Here is a 22,920-nt window from a genome sequence, read left to right as displayed (position 1 = left end):
TTCTTCTTCTATTTGCTTTCCTCCCTCCCTTCTTGTCTTTGGCTCTCAAACATCTGACATTCATGTCTAGCAGCCTTCAGACATATGTTGAGTATTCTATGTGGCTCTTACGTTAGCAAGTTTGGCCGCCCCTGGTCTGAAGCAACAGAAGGAAGTTGGGAGTCCAGTGACACCTTCAAGACCAACAAAGTTTAATTCAGGGTATAAGCTTTCGTGTGTGTAGAATTAAATGTTGTTGGTTATATACCCAAATTTAAAGCTTGTTGGTCTTCTGTGTGTGTGTGTGCATGCGCGTGCATGCACGTACGCACACCTGGAAGTCACAGATGACTTTAGGCAACCGTAGTGGGGCTTGGACACTCAGAAAGGTAGCTTGATATTTCTTGCCTCTCCATCCAGGGATTGGTATTCCTTGATGGACTACCAACCAAGTACTCGCCAGGGTCGGTTCCTGCTTAGCTTCTGAGATCAGACGAAATTGGGCTTGCCAGGTCAGGGTAATGTTGTTTGTCTTAATGGTGCCACTAGACTCAAGTCTCTCATCTTTTTGTTTTCATCTTTATCCAGTTACACTTATCAGGCAAAATCCAGGCCAACCCCACATCTAGCTAACCGGACTTCAAAAAGAATCCTTCAAAAAATAGGTCAGGTTTTTTAGATTCTTCCTTTCTGAGATGAAAAGTGAAAGTACTGTGGCAAGGGCGCAACCATTAACCTATATTAAAACAATATACTGCGGCACTATCAGATACCAGATCAGGCTTGTAAATAATAGCATTCCTTTTGTAGCATTCAAAATGCTTTGCATATATCAGCAACACTTTACCACAGCCCTGTAAACTAGGCCAATATCATTGGATATATATTGCTGACAGGGAAGGCGGAGGTATAGCAATTTAAGAGGCTGACTGTAGGACAACTACTATAGTTACTTAAAAATGGATTTCTGTAGTTACTTGAAAAGGAAGGCGAGACTGAATGTGAGATGACCTCCCTTAAAATAGTTATATACCAAGGAAAAAATTACTGGACATATTCGTTATTCGTATGTGAATGTAAGGACTGCCAGTCTTTTGTTTTATAAATTAAAAAACTGCTAAGAGACACCATAAATTTTAAACAAGACAGTGTAATGTAGAGGTCAGTGGTGTTCTGACAAAGTTTGCACACAGAACTTCAAATAAACAACTGCATGTAGCAAAAAGACATTCACAGATAGTTCAAAAGCAGTCTTTCCAATCACAAAGGGATAACAATATTCCAGTATTTAGTTCACAGAACTAAAGGAAACCCTTCCAAAGATACCTGTTCTAGATATCAAGATGTTTCATCCCTCTTACTTCAGTTTGGAGGCTTATTTATCACTGAAACCCAATTTTTACAATACATTCACAGAAGACCAACAACATTCAGAACATGTCTGTAAGATTTCCAGGTTCTCCAATCTTAGACATGTTCTGAACATTGTTGTATTAGTCTTCTGTGAATATCTTTTTGCTACATGCTCTTGTCTATTTTAAGTTCTATGTGCAAGCTCTGTCAGAACACCACTATGTTGGGGTGTGAACTGGCAGAGACTGACCAAGAGAGAGATCTTGGGGTCGTGGTAGATAACTCACCGAAAATGTCAAGACAGTGTGTGTTTGCAATAAAAAAGGCCAACGCCATGCTGGGAATTATTAGGAAGGGAATTGAAAACAAATCAGCCAGTATCATAATGCCCCAGTATAAATCGATGGTGCAGTCTCATTTGGAGTACTGTGTGCATAAGAACATAAGAACATAAGAGAAGCCATGTTGGATCAGGCCAACGGCCCATCAAGTCCAACACTCTGTGTCACACAGTGGCAAAAAATGTTATATAAACACATACACTGTGGCTAATAGCCACTGATGGACCTGTGCTCCATACACTGTGGCTAATAGCCACTGATGGACCTGTGCTCCATACACTGTGGCTAATAGCCACTGATGGACCTGTGCTCCATATTTTTATCCAAACCCCTCTTGAAGGTGGCTATACTTGTGGCCGCCACCACCTCCTGTGGCAGTGAATTCCACATGTTAATCACCCTTTGGGTGAAGAAGTACTTCCTTTTATCCGTCCTAACCTGTCTGCTCAGCAATTTCATCGAATGCCCACGAGTTCTTGTATTGTGAGAAAGGGAGAAAAGTACCTCTTTCTCTACTTTCTCCATCCCATGCATTATCTTGTAAACCTCTATCATGTCACCCCGCAGTCGACGTTTCTCCAAGCTAAAGAGTCCCAAGCGTTTCAACCTTTCTTCATAGGGAAAGTGCTCCAGCCCTTTAATCATTCTAGTTGCCCTTCTCTGCACCTTCTCTAAAGCTATAATATCCTTTTTGAGGTGCGGCGACCAGAACTGCACACAGTACTCCAAATGAGACCGCACCATCGATTTATACAGGGGCATTATGATACTGGCTGATTTGTTTTCAATTCCCTTCCTAATAATTCCCAGCATGGCATTGGCCTTTTTTATTGCAAACGCACACTGTCTTGACACTTTCAGTGAGTTATCTATCATGACCCCAAGATCTCTCTCTTGATCAGTCTCTGCCAGTTCACACCCCATCAACTTGTATTTGTAGCTGGGATTCTTAGCCCCAATGTGCATTACTTTGCACTTGGCCACATTGAACCGCATCTGCCACGTTGACGCCCACTCACCCAGCCTCAACAGATCCCTTTGGAGTTCCTCACAATCCTCTCTGGTTCTCACCACCCTGAACAATTTAGTGTCATCCGCAAACTTGGCCACTTCACTGCTCACTCCGAACTCTAAATCATTTATGAACAAGTTAAAAAGCATGGGACCCAGTACCGAGCCCTGCGGCACCCCACTGCTTACCGTCCTCCACTGCGAAGACTGCCCATTTATACTCACTCTCTGCTTCCTATTACTCAGCCAGTTTTTGATCCACAAGAGGACCTGTCCTTTTACTCCATGATTCTCAAGCTTTCTAAGGAGCCTTTGATGAGGAACTTTATCAAAAGCTTTCTGGAAGTCAAGGTAAACAACATCTATCGGGTCTCCTTTGTCCACATGTTTGTTCACCCCCTCAAAGAAATGCAACAGGTTAGTGAGGCAAGATCTTCCCTTGCAGAACCCATGCTGAGTCTTCCTCAATAACCCGTGTTCATCAATGTGCCTACTCATTCTGTCCTTGATAATGGTTTCTACCAACTTTCCCGGTATTGAAGTCAGACTGACTGGCCTGTAGTTTCCCGGATCTCCTCTGGAACCTTTTTTAAAGATGGGGGTGACATTTGCTACCTTCCAGTCCTCAGGAATGGAGGCAGATTTCAATGAAAGATTACAGATTTTTGTTAGAAGATCCACAAGTTCAACTTTGAGTTCCTTCAGAACTCTCGGATGTATGCCATCCGGACCCGGTGATTTATTAGTTTTTAATTTGTCTATCAGTTGTAGGACCTCCTCTTTTGTCACCTCAATCTGACTCAGGTCTTTCAACACCCCTTCCAAAATTAGTGGTTCTGGGGCGGGCAAAAAGTTCTCGTCTTCTACAGTGAAGACGGAGGCAAAAAATTCATTTAGCTTTTCAGCCATTTCCCTATCCTCCTTCAGTAATCCTTTTACCCCATGGTCATCCAAGGGCCCCACTGCCTCCCTGGCTGGTTTCCTACTTCTAATATATTTGAAGAAAGTTTTATTGTTGGTCTTTATGTTTTTTGCAATATGCTCCTCATAGTCCCTTTTTGCCTGCCTGATCACAGTCTTGCATTTGATTTGCCACAGCCTGTGTTCCCTTTTACTAATCTCACTTGGACTGGTTTTCCACCGCTTAAAGGAGTCCTTCTTACCTTTTACAGCTTCCATTACTTTATTTGTTAACCACGCAGGCCTTTTCTTATGCCTGTTTGTGCCTTTCCTAACTTGTGGTATGTATTTTATCTGAGCTTCTAGGATTATAGTTTTAAATAGCGTCCAAGCTTTCTCAAGGGTTTTGACCGTATGTACCTTTCCTTTCAGTTTCTTCCTCACATGCCTCCTCATCTCAGTGTATTTACCCCTTTTAAAGTTAAACGTGGTTGTGGTGGTCTTTTTGGACAACTCCCTATTTATACAAACGGTGAAATCAATAACATTATGGTCACTGCTCCCAAGCGGCGCAATCACTTTTACATCTCTCACCAAGTCTTGGGCATTACTTAGGACCAAATCCAGGATCGCCCCACCCCTGGTAGGTTCTGAGACCATCTGCTCCATAGCACAGTCATTGAGAGCATCAAGAAACTCAATCTCTTTCTCTCGACCAGAACACATATTGACCCAATCAATCTGCGGGTAGTTAAAATCACCTATTACAACACAGTTTTTACGTTTAGCCGCTATCTTTAAGCCTTCCATCATATTATAATCGTCCTCTCTCTTTTGATTTGGTGGGCGATAACAAACTCCCATAGTTAAATTTCCTTTTGGGCCCTCTATTTCAACCCAAAGCATTTCTAAAAGTGAATCTAATTCTCTGATCTCAGCCTTACTGGACCGTATATCCTCTCTGACATACAGAGCCACCCCACCTCCAACCCTTCCCTCCCTATCCTTCCGATATAGCTTATATCCAGGAATCACCGTGTCCCACTGATTCTCCTCATTCCACCAAGTTTCTGCAGTTCTGGTCGCCGCACCTCAAAAAGGATATTATAGCATTGGAGAAAGTCCAGAAAAGGGCAACTAGAATGATTAAAGGGCTGGAACACTTTCCCTATGAAGAAAGGTTGAAACGCTTGGGTCTCTTTAGCTTGGAGAAATGTCGACTGTGGGGTGACATGATAGAGGTTTACAAGATAATGCATGGGATGAAACGTCGACTGCGGGGTGACATGATAGAGGTTTACAAGATAATGCATGGGATGGAGAAAGTAGACAAAGAAGTACTTTTCTCCCTTTCTCACAATACAAGAACTCGTGGGCATTCAATGAAATGCTGAGCAGAAAGGTTAAAACGGATAAAAGGAAGTACTTCTTCACCCAAAGGGTGATTAACATGTGGAATTCACTGCCACAGGAGGTGGTGGCGGCCACAAGCATAGCCACCTTCAAGAGGGGTTTAGATAAAAATATGGAGCAGAGGTCCATCAGTGGCTATTAGCCAACAGTGTGTGTGTATGCGTGTGTGTGTATATATATATATACAAATTTTTTTTGCCACTGTGTGACACAGAGTGTTGGACTGGATGGGCCATTGGCCTGATCTAACATGGCTTCTCTTATGTTCTTATGTTCACTCACCTCTACATTACACTGTCTTGTCGTTTAAAATTTATGGTGTCTCTTAGTGGTTTTTTTATTTACACACCTGTATGCTAAGATCCTATAGTTTCGCTACAGTCTTTTGTTTTATGGCAAACTTGGGGAGAGAAGGGGCTAATCTTGCACTGGAGCAAACACTGCATGTGAGAATTCTGATGGGTACACGTCATCACTGTTCTAAGCTGTATCACCTCACTGAATCTCAGGCACTGTGCAAATGGAAAAAATCCAGGAGCAAATTCAGGTGTGTGCGTCTGACCAGCAGGTGGGGAACTGGCTAGTAATCCATCCTGGGAAAGGAAACGTCCCCTGCGCAAGCACCAGTCCTGACACAGGTGCTATTCAGAACTCCTTGAAGAAAGAGGAGGAACAGAAGTAATGAATAAATATTCAAGAAGTCAGCCCATTAGTGTGAAGAATAATAAACTGCACTAAAGCTTTTTTTTGCTGTAGCTCCATAGTAATGAGAAATTCATAGCAAGAACCACCCCACAGATTTCACCACAGGATTAGAGACTTTAACGGTAACTCCATGTTGCTATTTGAGGGGGGGAACAAAATGAAATCCCCTCAAGGCTTTTTAAAAGAAAATTCTCCTCCAAAACAGATGCTTTCCTCCCCCCCTGAGATAATACATGTTCAAGCTGTAATCCTGCATTTTTAAAAAAACGTCTTCACAGCCTCCTGGTTATATCTGGAAAATAAAATTTACCAGCGTCTCCTCCCCATGGAGAAGAAAGATCATACATACAAGAGAGAAAATGGAAATGCAGATTAAATGGAAGGCCCAAATAAAGCAGCTAGATAGACGAAGAGTCCATCTATAATCAGATGCTTTTGCCCACTCATAAGCAGGGCATCAAGTCGACAATCCCTCCCTCCCAATTTCTACCCAGAATCTGGTGTTCGGACATAGGTTGCAATGAACTACTATGGCTATAGCCCCTGCCAACTTCATCCCGCGTGACCATCACTATTCCTTATAAAGGTCAGTTCCATAAATCAGTTGCCTGCTGTAAAAATTTCAGCAAAATGCAGAAACTGGGAGGTCACAAGGAATCGTGGGGAAGGGGGAAATATTTGAATAACCCCACTCCCGAAATCTCCTCCCCCCCCCCCAGGATTCTTTATGGTCTCGGGAACCTTGTCTCCTCTCCTGCCCTTCAACCGCTCGGAACTTCTTGTTTCTACACAGGAACATGAAAAGACACCTCTGCTACAGAAGCAGCATCAAACGGGATGGAAGGAGGCAGAGACACTGTCCACATCCCCCAGCCCAGCCCAGCCCTGCACTGCTTCTGATGCTGTCCCCCCCCCCCACCAGCCCGTCCTTTTTTATTTTGCTCCATGACATCAGCACAGACAAATCATGAAGCCCTACCCTGCATTTCCCCCTCCCCAGGTGGGTGGGTCATTAAAGGGCCAAAAATTGGGGGGGGGGGGCAAATGCAGACCTTAGTCTCACCCTTTCCTCTGATTGGCTGCAGGCAATTTCCATAACCACCCCCACTTCCATCTTTAAATCAGATCAAATTTGATCAAATTTAAACGGGCAAGGCCAAAGAGCCCCATGAGTTGTAAGCAGGATGTCATGTGGAAGTTCCCCTACTGTATCAGCGCATAAGAGTCTCCATTGGGGTCAAAAACCCCATGTGGCAGCAGCGTTCCAGGACAGTAAGTATGCCCAGTCAACTTTGGGATGGTTAAAAAAAACAACAACCCTTTTTTTTCATTAATGCACAACACATCACATTTTCCTGCAGATCCAGAGCGCTTCAGGTGTTCAGAAACCTGTACCTTGTCTGTGGGTGGCCTAATTTTGCTGCTTTATTATAAATACAGCAATACATAATTTTGGCACTTGACAAGCTATGCGGCTACACATGCTCTATGACAGGGAGGCTGTCTCTCTGAAGGAATCCTGAAGAACAGACATGAAGGTGGTGTGTCAAATAGCGCTGTAGTATTATGCAGGAAGAGCCATTATATTTCTGCCGAAAATAACACAAATCAATAATTTAGGAGAACATGCCACAAACTGGGGCACACATTTTTCTGCTGGAGACCATGCTGCAGCCCGCTCCCCATGGACAGAAGAGTTTTAAAAACCCAGCATTAAAGACCTGCTTGTGCATTACACCGAAAACTACAACACCTCAGACTCCCATGGGTGAGTTTGAGAGCCCCGTGGCGCAGAGTGTTAAAGCTCCAATACTGCAGTCCTAAGCTCTGCTCACAAACTGAGTTCGATCCCAGCGGAAGCTGGTTTCAGGTAGCTGGCTCAGGTTGACTCAGCCTTCCATTCTTCCGAGGTCGGTAAAATGAGTACCCAGCTTGCTGGGGGCGGGGGGCAGGAGTGTAAATGACTGGGGAAGGCAACGGCAAACCACTTCATAAAAAAGTATGTCATGAAAACATTGTGAAAGCAACGTCACCCCAGAGCCGGAAACGACTGGTGCTTGCACAGAGGACCTTTCCTTTTTCCTTTCCTTTGAAGCATATGCTTTGTTAACACATTCTTACCAATAATCTTCCACACATAAGAGAAAACTTATACAAGTCAAAATAAACCCATCAAGCGAGCAGAGGCATGACCGAAACACCTTCTGGAAGACCCCCCCCCCCACTGAAGGAGAACAGAATTCTACAGACAAGAAGCTAGAGTAGACCTACAGCTGACAACTTCACTACCAAATTCCTCATTTTCACTTACGCTTTAACAGAAATTTATTTGTATCCTGCCTGCCTTCCTACAAGCCATCCCATCTGTCTCCCCACCCTGTAACACCCATCCTGCAAGAGAAATTAGGTTGACACTGTCACTTCCTTCAGATATCGCAGGAAACCAAAGTTTTAAGCTGTGGTTACTATGACTGTCTAAATACAATCCGCCCACTATGACTAGTAAGGGTTATGTCACTACAAGTTCAAAAGCCATGGTTTGGAGTGGTTTATTAACCATAGTTAGTCTTGATTAGGGCATTGTGTAATGTATGAATATGAATATCCTGGATTGTTCCCTGGCGTTGCTCTTGGTGCAGTGCAGGCTGGGATACCAGCTGGGTCACTGCACTGAAGAAGTAAAGATGATCTAACCAGGATTTGTAAAGAACATAAGAGAAGCCATGTTGGATCAGGGCAATGGCCCATCCAGTGCAACACTCTGTCATAAAGTGGCAACCCCCCCCCCAAAAAACAGGTGCCATCAGGAGGTCCACTAGTGGGGCCAAAACACTAGAAGCCCTCCCACTGTTGCTCCCGCCCCCTGCACCAAGAATACAGAGCATCATTGCCCCAGACAAAGTATTCCATCTATACCTTGTGGCTAATTTCTACTGATGGACCTCTGCTGTTTGAAGAAATAATTTTTCAGCAATTTACACCAGAGTTATAAGTCATGTAATGGAGCAAGCTCCTAAATTCAATGAAAACAAAAGAGAGAAGCTAATAGCCACTGATGGACCTCTGCTCCATAAGTTTATCCAATCCCCTCTTGAAGCTGTCTATGCTTGTAGCCGCCGCCACCTCCTGTGGCAGTGAATTCCATGTGTTAATCACCCTTTGAGTGAAGAAGGACTTCCTTTTATCCATTCTAACCTGACTGCTCAGCAATTTCGAGTGTCCATGAGTTCTTGTATTGTGAGAAAGGGAGAAAAGTACTTCAAACCAGCATTTGGATGATGGCAAGCCAAGAGTTTCATAAACGAATTATAATTAAAATATTTCTCACTGTTATGCTATGTATGAACCCAGCTAGTGACAGATATCATTTAGATTTAACAGGGGGATCAAACTGACCCAGAGGAAAGGGGGGGGGGGAGAGGAAGTACTTTATTTTTTAAAACAAACATTGTTTTCATTTTTTTATATTCAACCTTAATAACGTAAGTTACTCCATGGTCTTTAATGGAGCATTCATATTTGGTTTTTTCCCCTTTGCTGTGTATACAGCAGGGCCTCATGGGAGCATTTTGCATGGAATGGAAAACTGAAGGAAACATATAATAAAGTTACTCCATGGTCTTTAATTGAGCATTCATATTTGTATTTTTTTCCTTTGCTGTGTATACAGCAGGGCCTGCATGGAATGGAAAACTGAAGGAAACATAGAGTGAAAGTGTTAAGATACAATTCCTTGTATGTTATCCCAGGTTGCTGCTGCTGTTCTATTCCTTCACTGCCAAAAAGAAATACTTAATAAAGGCTAGGTGTTTTTTTCTTGGCGGTTGGGACATCATGCTCAATAGAACCCCTGGAGATTTTTAGACCACCACACCCAACTTGCGCTGTACGCTTGATTTAAATTTACTTTACATTTATATGCCTCCCACTCCGCGAGCGGACTCTCCCTGCCAGCTTTATCTGAACCCAGGTCTGCCCAGACACTCAACTCCAGCCTTACATCCAACTCACTTGGAGGAGGACACAACTCATTACACTTTGTCTCCCCAACATTCAAAGTGCTTCAGCTACACTCTTGTGATAAAGCAGCACAACATCCCCACAGTATAGATCTCTACCACAGGCTGTCCAAACGTGTTAAGAATTTAAAAAGCAAATAAATGAAAGTGTCTTTAATCCTACAGGAAATTAAGGAAGTAGCCCAGCAAGAATACCAAGGCAGAACGTTCAGTAAAAACTTCACAACAGCAGCATTTGGAGGAACACACAGACTCTGCGGAAGTAGTCTTAATCCACCAAAATATCCCTGTCTAGGAGCTGGATTTTCTAGCAGAGTGATATTATCAGAAACATCACAAACAAAAACTAAAAAAAAAAATAATCACAGTTCATTTGAATGTTTGGAACTGCACGCCACTGTAATTTACATACTTCACTACTGAAACATTCCCAAATACCTGGTCGCATTAAAATTCTGTTTATTTCGAGTATGACACACCCCGCCTCAAACACACAAGCAGAATAACACTGTTGTCTTGTATGCTGGGTTAACCCCAGGAACTTGATTTTTTTTTTAAAGGACTTTTCCATTTGAAGAAGAAGATTTTGGATTTATATCCCGCCCTCCACTCCAAAGAGTCTCAGAGCGGCTCACAATCTCCTTTACCTTCCTCCCCCACAACAAACACCCTGTGAGGTAGATGAAGATATTGGATTTATATCCTGCCCTCCACTCCGAAGAGTCTCAGAGCGGCTCACAATCTCCTTTTCCTTCCTCCCCCACAACAGACACCCTGTGAGGTAGATGAAGATATTGGATTTATATCCCGCCCTCCACTCCGAAGAGTCTCAGAGCGGCTCACAATCTCCTTTATCTTCCTCCCCCACAACAGACACCCTGTGAGGTAGATGGAGATATTGGATTTATATCCTGCCCTCCACTCCAAAGAGTCTCAGAGTGGTCACAATCTCCTCTACCTTCCTCCCCCACAACAGACACCCTGTGAGGTGGGTGGGGCTGGAGAGGGCTCTCACAGCAGCTGCTCTTTCAAGGACAACCTCTGCCAGAGCTATGGCTGACCCAAGGCCATGCTAGCAGGTGCAAGTGGAGGAGTGGGGAATCAAACCCGGTTCTCCCAGATAAGAGTCCGCACACTTAACCACTACACCAAACTGGCTCTCCTGTGAAGAGAGGGAACTGTCTGCAAGGAACTGTGAAGCTGCTATCACAATATAAATACTAATGACAAACTAACACATGGAACTTCAATTTAAAAAACAAAAACCATGTTCTAGAGTGAACTTATACTCGGGGGACTTTCTTGATCCAGCTTTGCTGCTGGAGAAATAGGTTAGCTCGATGGCTAAAATTACATTTAAAAGCTGCATAAGGCTTGGAAATTGGCTACACGCAGTTGACCGAGCCAAGGTGATCTGTGCTGGTGCAACCCTCGGGCGTGATTACTGTAACAAGTTCTAAGTGAGGCTAGGCTGACCTAAAGACAACTCAGAAGCTTCGATCTGTTGGCTTTTGACTGGAGCCAGCCAACGGAACATATAAAACCAGTTCTTGAACATCTGCGTTGGCTTGCAAACGGTTTCAGAACTCAATTCACCTTACTCTGCCTGGGACCCACTTCAGTCTCTGTAGGAACCCCTGCAACAACAGTCTTCCCAGCAACTTCTACCGGCTCTACCATCACCCAAGGATATGAGACCCACCACAGATGTTCTCTGTAGCAGCCCTCATGAGCTCCAACTGCCTCCCAGAAAAGGTCACGCTGTCAACTCTCCTGATGTCCTTTAGACCAGCTTTTTGCTGAAATAAGGTGTTGGATGTGAAAAGGAATGTATTTTCCCTTTGGAGGTTTGAAATGAGCAAAACCTTAGCTCTGAGGTTTAAACGTGCCCTCCCCCCTCTTTCTGGGCAGAGAACAGGCAGGGAGGAGGAAGTCAGTCAATGGCTTTCCATGCTCACCTTCGCTACCTCTTAAGAAATGCTAATAAGAGCCCCTGTGGTGCAGAGTGGTAAGCTGCAGTCCAAGATCTGCTCATGACCTGAGTTCGATCCCACCCCGAGTTGTATCCTGGCAGAAGCTGGGTTCAGGTAGCCAGCTCATGGCTGACTCAGCCTTCCATCATTCTGCAGTCGGTAAAATGAGTACCCAGCTTGCTGGGGGAAAAGTGTAGGTGACTGGGGAAGGCGATGGCAAACCACTCCATAAATAATCTGCCGTGAAAACGTCATGATGCGACATCACCCCAGAGTCCGAAACGACTGGTGCTTGCTTTACCTTTTTCAGAAATGCTAATAGGTCTAGCTACAGACAATAAAAGGGTCCAGTCCCCCCCCCTTCTCCAAGCAGGGAACAGAAATTTGCAGGTGTTAAGTGCTAAAGAGGTTTCAGGAAGGAAATTTCTGGAGACTTCAGGAAGAACTTCTTTGACCTGGTCAGTGGGTGGAGAAAGAGATATGATAAAAACTCCTTGTTTTGGGTGCTGAGTGCAGGATGCTGGGGCATAGACTTCCTGTTCTGGACACCAGCGCAGTCTGTCAAGAGTTTGGGAGCGATTTTGGATACCTCCTTGAATATGGAGATCCAAGTCACACGTTACCAGGTTGGCAATTTCTGCCACCAGGACTGGCAACTGGCCCCTTTCCCGTCGTGCCTAGACTTAGCCACGGTAATCCATGCATTGGCCACATCCAAGTTAAGACTACTGGAACTCGCTTTATACTGGCCTGCTCTTAAGACTGACACGGAACCTCCAGCTGATCTAGAACGCAGTAGCACGAGTCCTGATGGGGAAGTCACAGATGGCACATATACAACCTGTGCTGCTCCAGTTACATGGGTTTCCAGTGAAGTACCGAGGCAAGTTCAAAGTTTTGGTGTTGACCTTTAAGGCCTTGAGTGGTCTGGGACCGACACACCTACAGGACCGTCTCTTCCAGTATGTTCCTGGGAGAGCATTATACTCACTGGATAGCAATCTGCTGCTGGTCCCTAGCCCCAAAGACATCCAGCTGTCCTCAACCAGGGCTTTTTCAGCCCTGGCCCCAACCTAGTGGAACTCTCTGTTTTTTGATTGATGGTAGCAATGGTCTCTAAACTGGCTGGCAGCCCCTCTTACTCTCCAAACTTACTTGCTCTTCCTTCCGCCTACCTGCAGAGGTCCAGAATGAGGAAGAATTATAAACTCACCATCTGACTTTTGTAGATTTGTTGTATTGCTCTATTTATATGAAGAGCCCTGTGGTGTAGAGTGTTAAAGCTGCAGTACTACAGTCCTAAGACCTCAGTTCAATCCCTGGCAGAAGCTGGGTTTTCAGATAGCCAGCTCGAGGTTGACTCAGCCTTCCATCCTTCCGAGGTTGGTAAAATGAGTAATCAGCTTGCTGGGGGGAAAGTGCAGATGACTGGGGAAGGCAATGGCAAACCACCCCGTAAAAAGTCTGCCGTGAAAACATTGTGAAAGCAACGTCACCCCAGAGTTGGAAACGACTGGTGCTTGCACAGGGGATCTTTCCTTTCCCTCTATTTATATATTTTGTTTTTATTACTTTAATGTTTTTAATTATATCCTGTACATCACCCAGAGCCCTGCGGTAAGAGCGATTGGATGATTCATTAACAACAACAACAACAACAGTTATCATCTGAGGAAGCCATTTGACCATGTGCTGACCTGAAGAACTGAGGAGAACTTTTAGGTGACTGAAAATCTGTAGAGATTTGCAACTCCCTAAACTAAAGAGCCTGTTCTATGTTTTAACAGCTGATAGGGCATGTATAGAGAGAGGGACAGAGGATTTGTATTTTACCCATTTCTCCTGAACCCCTTGCTCAATCTGGTGCTCCACCAAAAAAAGGCTTCTGAACATTTTATTTTTAATAAATACTAATACATTTTAATAAATACGTAACTGTTGATAATGATGGTGGTTCTCTATACCACACAGACGTCCACCGTCTTGGACAAGCTATTTTAAATGGAGTGCCGGGGAAAGGCACACAATTGGCAAGTGGCTAGTCCTCCAGGAGTAGACAAGGCAATAAATTGTACCCATGGTGACCAGGCAATGGGCAGTGGGCGACACAGAGGCAAGGCCTCAGAACCTGGAAGGGAAACTGGGAGTCCTGACCCTTCCCGCCGGCAATCCCTTACAAAGGTCACCTGGTGGCAATGGGGAACCGGAGAGAAAGAAAAGCCTCTCTGGGTGTTGAGAAAACCTTGGAGAGCACAGCAGCATGGAAGAGGGCCTGTAGGCTGGAGCAAGACTCATTGGGGAGGGACGGTGGCTCAGTGGTAGAGCATCTGCTTGGGAAGCAGAAGGTCCCAGGTTCAATCCCTGGCATCTCCGAAAAAGGGTCCAGGCAAATAGGTGTGAAAAACCTCAGCTTGAGACCCTGGAGAGCCGCTGCCAGTCTGAGAAGACAATACTGACTTTGATGGACCCAGGAGGGTCTCATTCAGTAGAAGGCACCTTCAGATGTTCATATGTTCATGTTCATTCTGCCACAGGATGGAATTTTTGTTTTCCGTGGCAATTTTTATACACGGATGCAGTTGTAACGAGACTATTATATATGCAAACTGCCTCAAGTCTTTTACAAGAAGGAAATGCAGGATACAAGTATTTAAGTAGTTCCCAGGTCTACTTTGGATGCGCTCTCTTTTTGAGACATTAAGAAAAAAGCCAGGGATTTTGAAACGGGTGCCTGCAAACAGCTAAGAGGCGTTTTCTTTTTCTCAAAATCAAATCTAGACATATCTGAAAATCAAGTTAGCATTATGTGTCATTTTCAGCAACATTCCCTAGACACTTCTTTGCCATCCTTCAGGGTTTGGTGATACCCAGCTTTCATGTAACAGCACACTAAGGCCCCCCCAATCACAGTACCCTGGTATATTAGCTTTCAGCACTGCAGCGACAGAGTTTGTATTCAGTAAGATCTAAGTGAAACACACAATTGCTCACACAGAAAATCCAGGTCATGAACGTTCAAAGCAATTGATGATCATTACTTTATTATTATCCCCATTTTATCAGTAGGACATCGTTATGATAAGTGCTAGGATCAGGTCTGCTTTCTCCAAAGCCAGAACTCTTTCCTGGATGACACCAAAACCTGGATAAACATTTAAGTGCATACTAATCAAGAAAAAAGGGAACTACATCTCCAATACAGGGAAGTTAACCGAAGGGCATCCAGTCTAAGGGGGCAGTTTATTTAGTTTTTTTTACCTTTGCTTTTCTCTCCAATGGGGGCCTGAAGCAATTAAAACTTAAATCTTTCCTCCTGCACTTTAGCTTCACAACAACCTTATGAGGTAGGCTAGGCCAAGAATGAATCACTGGCTCAAGGTCATCTAGGGAGCCTCCATGGCAGAGAAGATTCAAACCTGGGTCTTCCAGCCAGTGCTTCACCCCTCTAACTACCACACCAGGCTGGTTCACCCATCTGGTCTTACACTACCAAAAGACTGACGGAATCCTGCAACTGCAGCCGGCAAGCAGCAGACATACACGGCTTGGATATTCCGACAGTATTATAATAATGCACATGAAAGCAATGCACATTAAAGCAATGGAAGTTATCAAAGTGCTTATTTAAGCATTCACAGTAAGTATTAAAAAGTGTGAAACGTGTGCATTTCTCGCTTCCCTCACCTCAACAAACCAAGTGAAAAAGGCATTATTCACAGCTTCCAGCTGGTGTTGGGAAAATTTCTTCTCTGCTCTTCCTCAGAAATCACAGATTCCAACCTCCCCCCACCCCTCCCCCCAAAAAAAACCTGAGTTAATTCTCCCTTTTTTCTAAATAATGCAGCTCTATCCCAACGAGCAGTGACTTTCGCCTTTAGCGCATAGAGACATTTCTGGAAAACATACCCTTCCTAGAGCCTGCGCTAGATGTTTCAAGATTCTTTCGAGCGTGGGAGGGCTCCCACATTTTGTATTTCCCTACTCCCTGGCAAAATACTGCTATTTGAAAGAGCTCTCTTTTTTTCCTTTGGAGAGGGCGTTTGGAAGTGACTTCAAGGGATCACATTACATTTCACTGTCCTTCTATACTAGGTCAGTGTTCAATACAAATAGGGGAGGGGAGAGTCCCTCCTATTTGAGACACCCTTTTAAGCAAACATATAGGGGGGAAATGTACATCCACACACACTTTTCAAGGTTAATAAAATCAATCACTGTCTTAAAAAAAATAGGCCCACATGATGGCACCCCCGTAGATCATAAGTGGAGACTGAACACCTTTTACATCCTTTAAAAGAATCTCTTAGAGCACTATCATTTTTGTGGAAGAAAGCTGGATAAACACCCTAGTACAATGTGAATGACTGAAATGCTGTACGACAGCGAATCTATTTAAGCTGTGATAACTGCTAACAAGGAATATTCCTAACCTTCCAACCCCAAAAGAGGACATTTTCATCATTTTAAGGCCCTCAAAAGAGGATATTAAAAAAAATATTTTAAGGCCCTCAAAAGAGGATATTAAAAAAAATGACATGTCCTCTAAAAAAGGGCATCTGGTAACCCTAAGTAAGATTTACATCTAAGGATAAAGACCGTCATATTCCACTGACAGCAAAACAAGAAACTGCAGTTCTCAAAGAAAATATCAAGAAGAGTCAAGACACTCAGGTCTCCAAAGCTGACAGTTCTGAGGATTTCAGGAAGCCCCCTCTGAATGTTTAACTAGATAGCCAAATGAAGATGGCAGCAATAAAATGAACAGAGGCAGTACTTTTAGAAAAACAAAAGCTACATTTTTCTTGTGTCAACTGAATGTCTCAAGGTAAACATGCTCATCAACACAGCACCCATTGAAGCTGGAGGAAGGGAGAAAAAGCTCTCTGATTTGTAAAGAGCAACCCAGTTCTACTGACCAGTATTCCTGGATCATCTTCACACAAAAGAACAGCAGCGTCCAAGATTGCAACTGGAAACCATTCTGCCCTCTCAGAGACAGTACACAAGATGTGCTAAATGCATATTTAGAACAATTCTGACTATGATAGATCTGCCAGTTCTACAAGGAGATCGACAGTGGGGAGAGCAGAAATGTGATTTACTAGTGGTGGTGGAAAGTGTCATCAAATCACAGCTGACTTTCGATGACCACTTGGGGTTTTCAAGGCAAGAGACCTTCAGAAGTGGCTTGCCATTGCCTGCCTCTGTGTAGCAACCCTGGATTTCCTTGGTGGTCTCCCATCCAAGTACTATCAGGGTTGTCCCTGCTTACCTTCTGAGATCGAGCGTTTGACCCCCAGCCCCTCCTTTGATCAACCTCCCCCACCCCAAAATTCCTATAATTGCAATGAAAGAAACTGTTGTTAGGATATTTGTGATGCAAAGACAAGATTATACAGATTGGGAGGGGAAAAGTTCTGCAATGAATGGGCTGTGTGTGTAGGGGGGGGGGGACACAAGGAAATAGGTTTGGTTTTTCCATGCTCCAGAGGAAAATATATAAAGATTAAAATAAATTCTGAGGGGGAAAAGCTTAGCATAAGGAATACAACCAAATGGGGAAAAGGAAATTGTAACGTGTGGGTGCCAGTGAAGAACACACACACACAAAAAAAAGGAAGTGTAGAGGAAATCAATTTCTCACAAGTGGAAACCTCCAACCCTCATGGAGAGCTGAAGTGAAAAAGACCCCAGGGAGCCAGTTTTACTGCTGGGAGGTGGAAAGAAAAGAAGGCAGTTACTATTCAGGAGAACTCACATTAAGAATTGGTTGCTAGATACAATGTCTACAGTGTGCATGTGTGTTTGGGGGGTGGGAGATTGATTTTACAGGTAAATTGAGAATACTCTCAAGGAAAAAGGAGCACATTAGCCAAAACAGATTGCAGGAGGGCAAATCCTAAAAGGAAAGGATGCAAAGCAAAGAGAAATGGGGGGGAGAGGTTCAGATATTTTTGGGGGGTAGGGTTGCCAACTCCAATTCAAGAGATATCTGGGGACTTCGGGGGTGGAGCCAGGAGATACTGGAGGTGGAGCCAGAAGCAAGATTGTGACAAGCATAACTGAACTCCAAAGGGAGTTCTGGCCATCACATTTAAAGGGACTGCACACCTTTTAAATGCCTTCCCTCCACCGGAAATCAGGAAGGATAGGGGCACCTTCTTTTGGGGCTCATAGAATTGAACCCTGTGGTCCAATCCTTTCAAAACTTGAGGAGAGGCACCGGATGCTATGCTGCAAATTTGGTGCCTCTAACTAAAAAAAACCCAGCTCCCCAAGAGCCTTAAGGATCAATTCTCCATTATTCCCTATAGGAACCGGTCTCCATAGGGAATAATGAGTGCCCAGCAGACATTCCTCCCCCTCCCACTTTCTGATGACTCTGAAGCGGGAGAAAGCCTCCAAACCGGGGGATCCCCTGCCCCCACCTGGGGATTGTCAACCCTATTTTTTTGGAGGGGGAGTAATTTCGAAGGATAATTTCTTTTTTAACAGTGGCAGCACTCACCTAGAGAAAGGGGGGAGATGGTCACAGTAAGCAAAATAGGGTGGGGTAGGGTTGCCAAGTCTAATTCATGAAATATCTGGGGACTTTGGGGGTGGAGCCAGGAGACATTGGGGTGGAGCCAGGAGCAAGGGTGTGACAAGCATAATTGAACTCCAAAGGGAGTTCTGGCTGTCACATTTCAAGGGACAGCACACCTTTTTAAATGCCTTCCTTCCATAGGAAATAATGAAGGATAGGGGCACCTTCTTTGGGGGCTCACAGAATTGGACCCCCTGGTCCAATCTTTTTGAAACTTAGGGAGTATATTGGAGAGAGTCACTGGATGCTATACTGAAAATCTGGTGCCTCTACCTCAAAAAACAGGGGCCCCAGAGCCCCAGATACCCGCAGATCAATTCTCCATTATTTTCTGTGGGAATAAGCCTCCTTAGGGAATCATGAGTTCCTAGCAGACATTTCCCTCCCCTCCCCCCCGCTTTCTGATGACCCTGAAGCGGGGGGGAGGGTCTCCAAACCGGGGGATCCCCTGCCCCCACCTGGGGATTGGCAACCCTAGGGTGGGGGGCAGTGTTCCCTCTAAGCTGAGTGAGCGTGAGCCAGCTCACAGGTTTTTTAGCCTCTGGCTCACACCTTTTTGTCTTAGCTCCAAAAAAACTGACCCACCCCCCACCCCCCAGCACACTAATTGATGCAGGAGCTCACAACTTTCATGCTCACAAAGTAGAATTTTTGCTCACAAGACTCTGCAGCTTAGGGAACACACACCTTTTAAATGCCTGCGGGGGGGGGGGACATGTACCAGAGTGGCCAATAAGGGAGAACATTTTCCCCAGAATAAGATGATAAAAATAAAAAAAATGCAATATTGAGTCTAAAAGGGGGGGGGGGAGAGAAACATTCTGTAGATGAGGCTGCAAAAAAAGTACGCGCTTGCGGGGAGGGGGCGAGGAAAAGGCTTCGCAGGCCCCAGCTGGGGGGCGCCCCCTTCAAAATGGCGGGGCCCGAGGAGGCTCCCGAAGCCCCTTCCCCACCCCCGCGGGGTTTCCTCCTCCGGTCCTCCAGCAGCAGCAGCGCGGCGGGGCCTGGCGGGGCTGGGCGGCCTGCTCCCCTCACCTTGTAGTAGACGTCGAACTGGATGTTCTCGGGCAAGGAGCGGATGTCCCTGCGGCGCGCCCGGCCGTAGCTGTCGACCACGGCCGAGATGGCGGTGTTGTAGAGCGTCTCGGGCACCCACTCCAGCTCCACGGCCGCCATCTTGCGTGTGCCGAGAGGGCTCGAGGGGGGAGATCCGCCGCGGCGCCGCCCGCTCCTCCTTCGCCTCCTCGCCGGGTCTCGCCTCAGCGCAGCTCGGGCCTGGCTCGGCCTCCTCCTCCTCCTTCTCCTCGGCGCTCCGCCCAGCCCGGCGAGTTCCGTCTCTGCTGAGGCGGAGGGGCGAGGCCTGGGCTGGCGGGCAGCAGCCGCTGGGGGCGCCTTCGACGGCCTTGGCGGGAGGGAGGGAAAGAGGCGGGCGGGCTAGCGGCGGCGGCGGCGGGGCCTGAGGGGGAGGGAAGGAAGGAAGGCCGCAAGCCTCGCCGGTTCCTTCTCACAAGAGACCTTTTTAAAAAAAAAAGCCAGGTATCAAAACGCTTCCAAAAAAGCGGACCCCCCCCCCCCCCGCCTAAGGCAACTGGGGCTCCAAGAAGATAGGTTCAGGCGGGTGGCCAAATTGTGGCTCTTGAAGCCCTCTCCTTGACCGGTTTGGAAAAGGCATTTCTCTCTTTAAATCACTTCTCCAAGCCAGCCAGCAGCTTGGAGAATGATAAGAACATAAGAGAAGGCATGTTGGATCAGGCCAGTGGCCCATCCAGTCCAACACTCTGTGGCACATAAGAACATAAGAGAAGGCATGTTGGATCAGGCCAGTGGCCCCTCCAGTCCAACACTCTGTGTCACAGAAGAACATAAGAGAAGGCAGTGGTCCATCCAGTCCAACACTCTGTGTCACACAGTGGCCAATATATGTGTGTGTATATATATATACCAAAGAAGAGGTACAAGGACTCCTTGAAGAAATCCCTTGGCACCTGTCGCATCAACCATCACCAGTGGTCTGACCTCGCCTCAGATCGCAAAGCATGGAGGCGCACCATCCGCCAGGCTGTCTCTTCCTTTGAGAACGCACGCATAGCTGGTCTTGAGGACAAAAGGAGATTGAGGAAGAATCGCACTGCTACAGGACCAACCCTAAATCAGACTTTTCCCTGCAGCCGCTGTGGCCGGACCTGCCTGTCCCACATTGGTCTTGTCAGCCACCAGCGAGCCTGCAGCAAACGTGGACTATTGCACCCTTCTTAAATCTTCGTTCGCGAAGTCAAGTCGAGATATATATATATATATACACACACGCATACACACACACATATATATACTGTGGCTAATAGCCGCTGATGGACCTCTGCTCCATATTTTTATCCAATCCCCTCTTAAAGCTGGCTATGCTTGTCGCCGCCGCCACCTCCTGTGGCAGCGAATTCCATGTGTTGATCACCCATTGGGTGAAGATTTAAAGTTAAAGTTGCTTTCTTTCTGCCTCCCCTCCCCCCGGTCTTCCTTCCTTCCTGTTTGGTGTCGTGGTCAAGTGTGCAAACTCTTATCTGGGAGACCCGGTTTGATTCCCCACTCTTCCACTTGCACGTGCTGGAATGGCCTTGGGTAAGCCATGGCTCTCGCAGGAGTTGTCCCCTGCTGTAAAGGTTCTCTCAGCCCTACCTACCTCAGAGGGTATCTGTTGTAGGGGTGGGGTGAGGGGAAGGTAAAGGAGATTGTGACCGCTCTGAGATTCAGAGTATAAAAAGGTAAAGGTAATCACCTGTGCAAACACCAGTCGTTTCCGACTCTGGGGTGATGTTGCTTTCACAACGTATTCACAGCAGGGGGCGGGATATAAATCCAAAATCATCTCCTCCTCTTTCCTTCCTTCCTTCCTGTCTTGTGGTTCTCAAACATCTGACATTCTATGTGGCTCTTATGTTAAACAAGTTTGGCCACCCCTGGTCTGAAACAACTGAAAGTTTGAGTTCAGTGGCACCCTGAGACCAACAAAGGTTAATTGTGAGTAGAAGCTTTTGTGTGCGTGCACACTCCTTTGTACATGCACATAAGTTTATACCCAGAATTAAGAAGAAGAAGAAAGAAGAAGATATTGGATTTATATCCCGCCCTTCACTCCGAAGGGTCTCAGAGCGGCTCACAATCTCCTTTCCCTTCCTCCCCCACAACAGACACCCTGTGAGGTGGGTGGGGCTGGAGAGGGCTCTCACAGCAGCTGCCCTTTCAAGGACAGCCTCTGCCAGAGCTATGGCTGACCCAAGGCCATGCTAGCAGGTGCAGGTGGAGGAGTGGGGAATCAAACACGGTTCTCCCAGATAAGAGTCCACACACTTAACCACTATACCAAACTGGCTCTCCTCAACTTTGTTGGTTTTCAGGGTGCCTCTGGATTCCAACTTGGGCCTCTCCAATACAACACAGTTTGAGTCCAGTGGCGCCTTTAAGAACAACAAAGTTTTATTTAAGGTATGAGCTTTTGCGTGCACGCCCATTTCCTCAGATTCATGCATGCACACGAAAGCTCATACTTTGCATAAAACTTTGTTGGTTTTAAGGGTGTCACCAGACTCTTTATTCTATTGCTTCAGACCAACACGGCTACCCACTTAGGTCTCTCCAAGTTATGGCTCTCTGATCGTGTGCAGAGTGGCTCTTCTGAGCACCAGATTATTTTAAAGAGCCCAAGAAGAAAAGTGCTGTGAAAATATGCAAAATTTCTCATCCAATATTTATGCTCCCCTTCCTTTGAAGAACTAAAGCAAGCATAGGTGCTTGTTCATATTATCTAAACAACAGCCCTGTCATGGAGACCAAGTTGGGGCTGAATGAAAAGCCCAAGGTCACCAAGTAGGTATGGTTGCCACTTTCCAGGTGTAGGTTGCAGTTCTCCAGGAACTACAAGTAATCTCCAGAATACAGAGATCTGTTCCCTTGGAGGAAATGGCAGTTTCAGAAAGCAAAATCAGTTCCCCAAGCACTGCCCCCAAATATCCAGAAATTTTCCAAGCCAGAGTTGGCAACCCTACCTAGTGAGTATTGTGGCTTACTGGGGGTTATCGTGGCATGGTGAGGATACCAGGATCTCCCCAGTCAACATCTCTAGCCACTTTGCCACACTTATTTATATAACCACGTGCCCCAATTTTGTGTCACATGAGAGTTTTGTTTTGGGTTAGGTTAAAGGCAAGGCGGCCCTGAGTGAATTTAGACTGCTTTCTGTTAAAAGGAGGGGGGGCAGAGTTGCTTTGAAAGAGAAAGTGCTCTGGCCATGTGCAGAGTACTTCTCCAGGAGAATGGAATCCTTTTTAAAACCCCAATGGCCAAAAGTCTCCTTACTGTATGAAGTGCTCGCACCCAGCTGAAAATAAAGGACCTGAGCCTTTGACCTAGTGGGGAGTGCCTTTTCAAGGATGAGATTTCTCCCTGCCTCCTGAAAAAGAGCAGCCTAACCCTGAGCACCAGCAGTGTCTTCCCTCCCGAAAGGAGACAAATTGCTCAGAGCATATGAATCTTACAGTCCTTTTCCCTCCAGCGTTACTAAGGGAAGCATGTGTAGAATGCTTCCCCTTCCTGATAAAAGGAAGTCTTTTAAAAACTAGGACCTTGGGGCAAGGGGCCTTTAAAGTAGG

General features: G+C 45.7%; 1 protein-coding gene across 1 annotated transcript in view; it reads right to left on the bottom strand.

Annotated features, from left to right (window-relative positions):
- APPBP2 (amyloid beta precursor protein binding protein 2) overlaps nucleotides 1-19,722 on the bottom strand; it is a 64,986-nt gene extending 45,264 nt beyond the window's left edge. Inside the window, exon 1 of the mRNA XM_060258992.1 lies at nucleotides 19,316-19,722. Coding sequence (XP_060114975.1) covers nucleotides 19,316-19,456 — 141 coding nt within the window. The 5' untranslated portion in view covers nucleotides 19,457-19,722. The remainder of the gene's footprint in view (nucleotides 1-19,315) is intronic.
- Nucleotides 19,723-22,920: the final 3,198 nt, after the last annotated feature.

This window comes from Heteronotia binoei, chromosome 18 (genome assembly GCF_032191835.1).
Source record: "Heteronotia binoei isolate CCM8104 ecotype False Entrance Well chromosome 18, APGP_CSIRO_Hbin_v1, whole genome shotgun sequence".
NCBI classification, from domain to species: Eukaryota; Metazoa; Chordata; class Lepidosauria; order Squamata; family Gekkonidae; genus Heteronotia; species Heteronotia binoei.
This window is presented reverse-complemented; position numbering and strand designations above follow the sequence as displayed.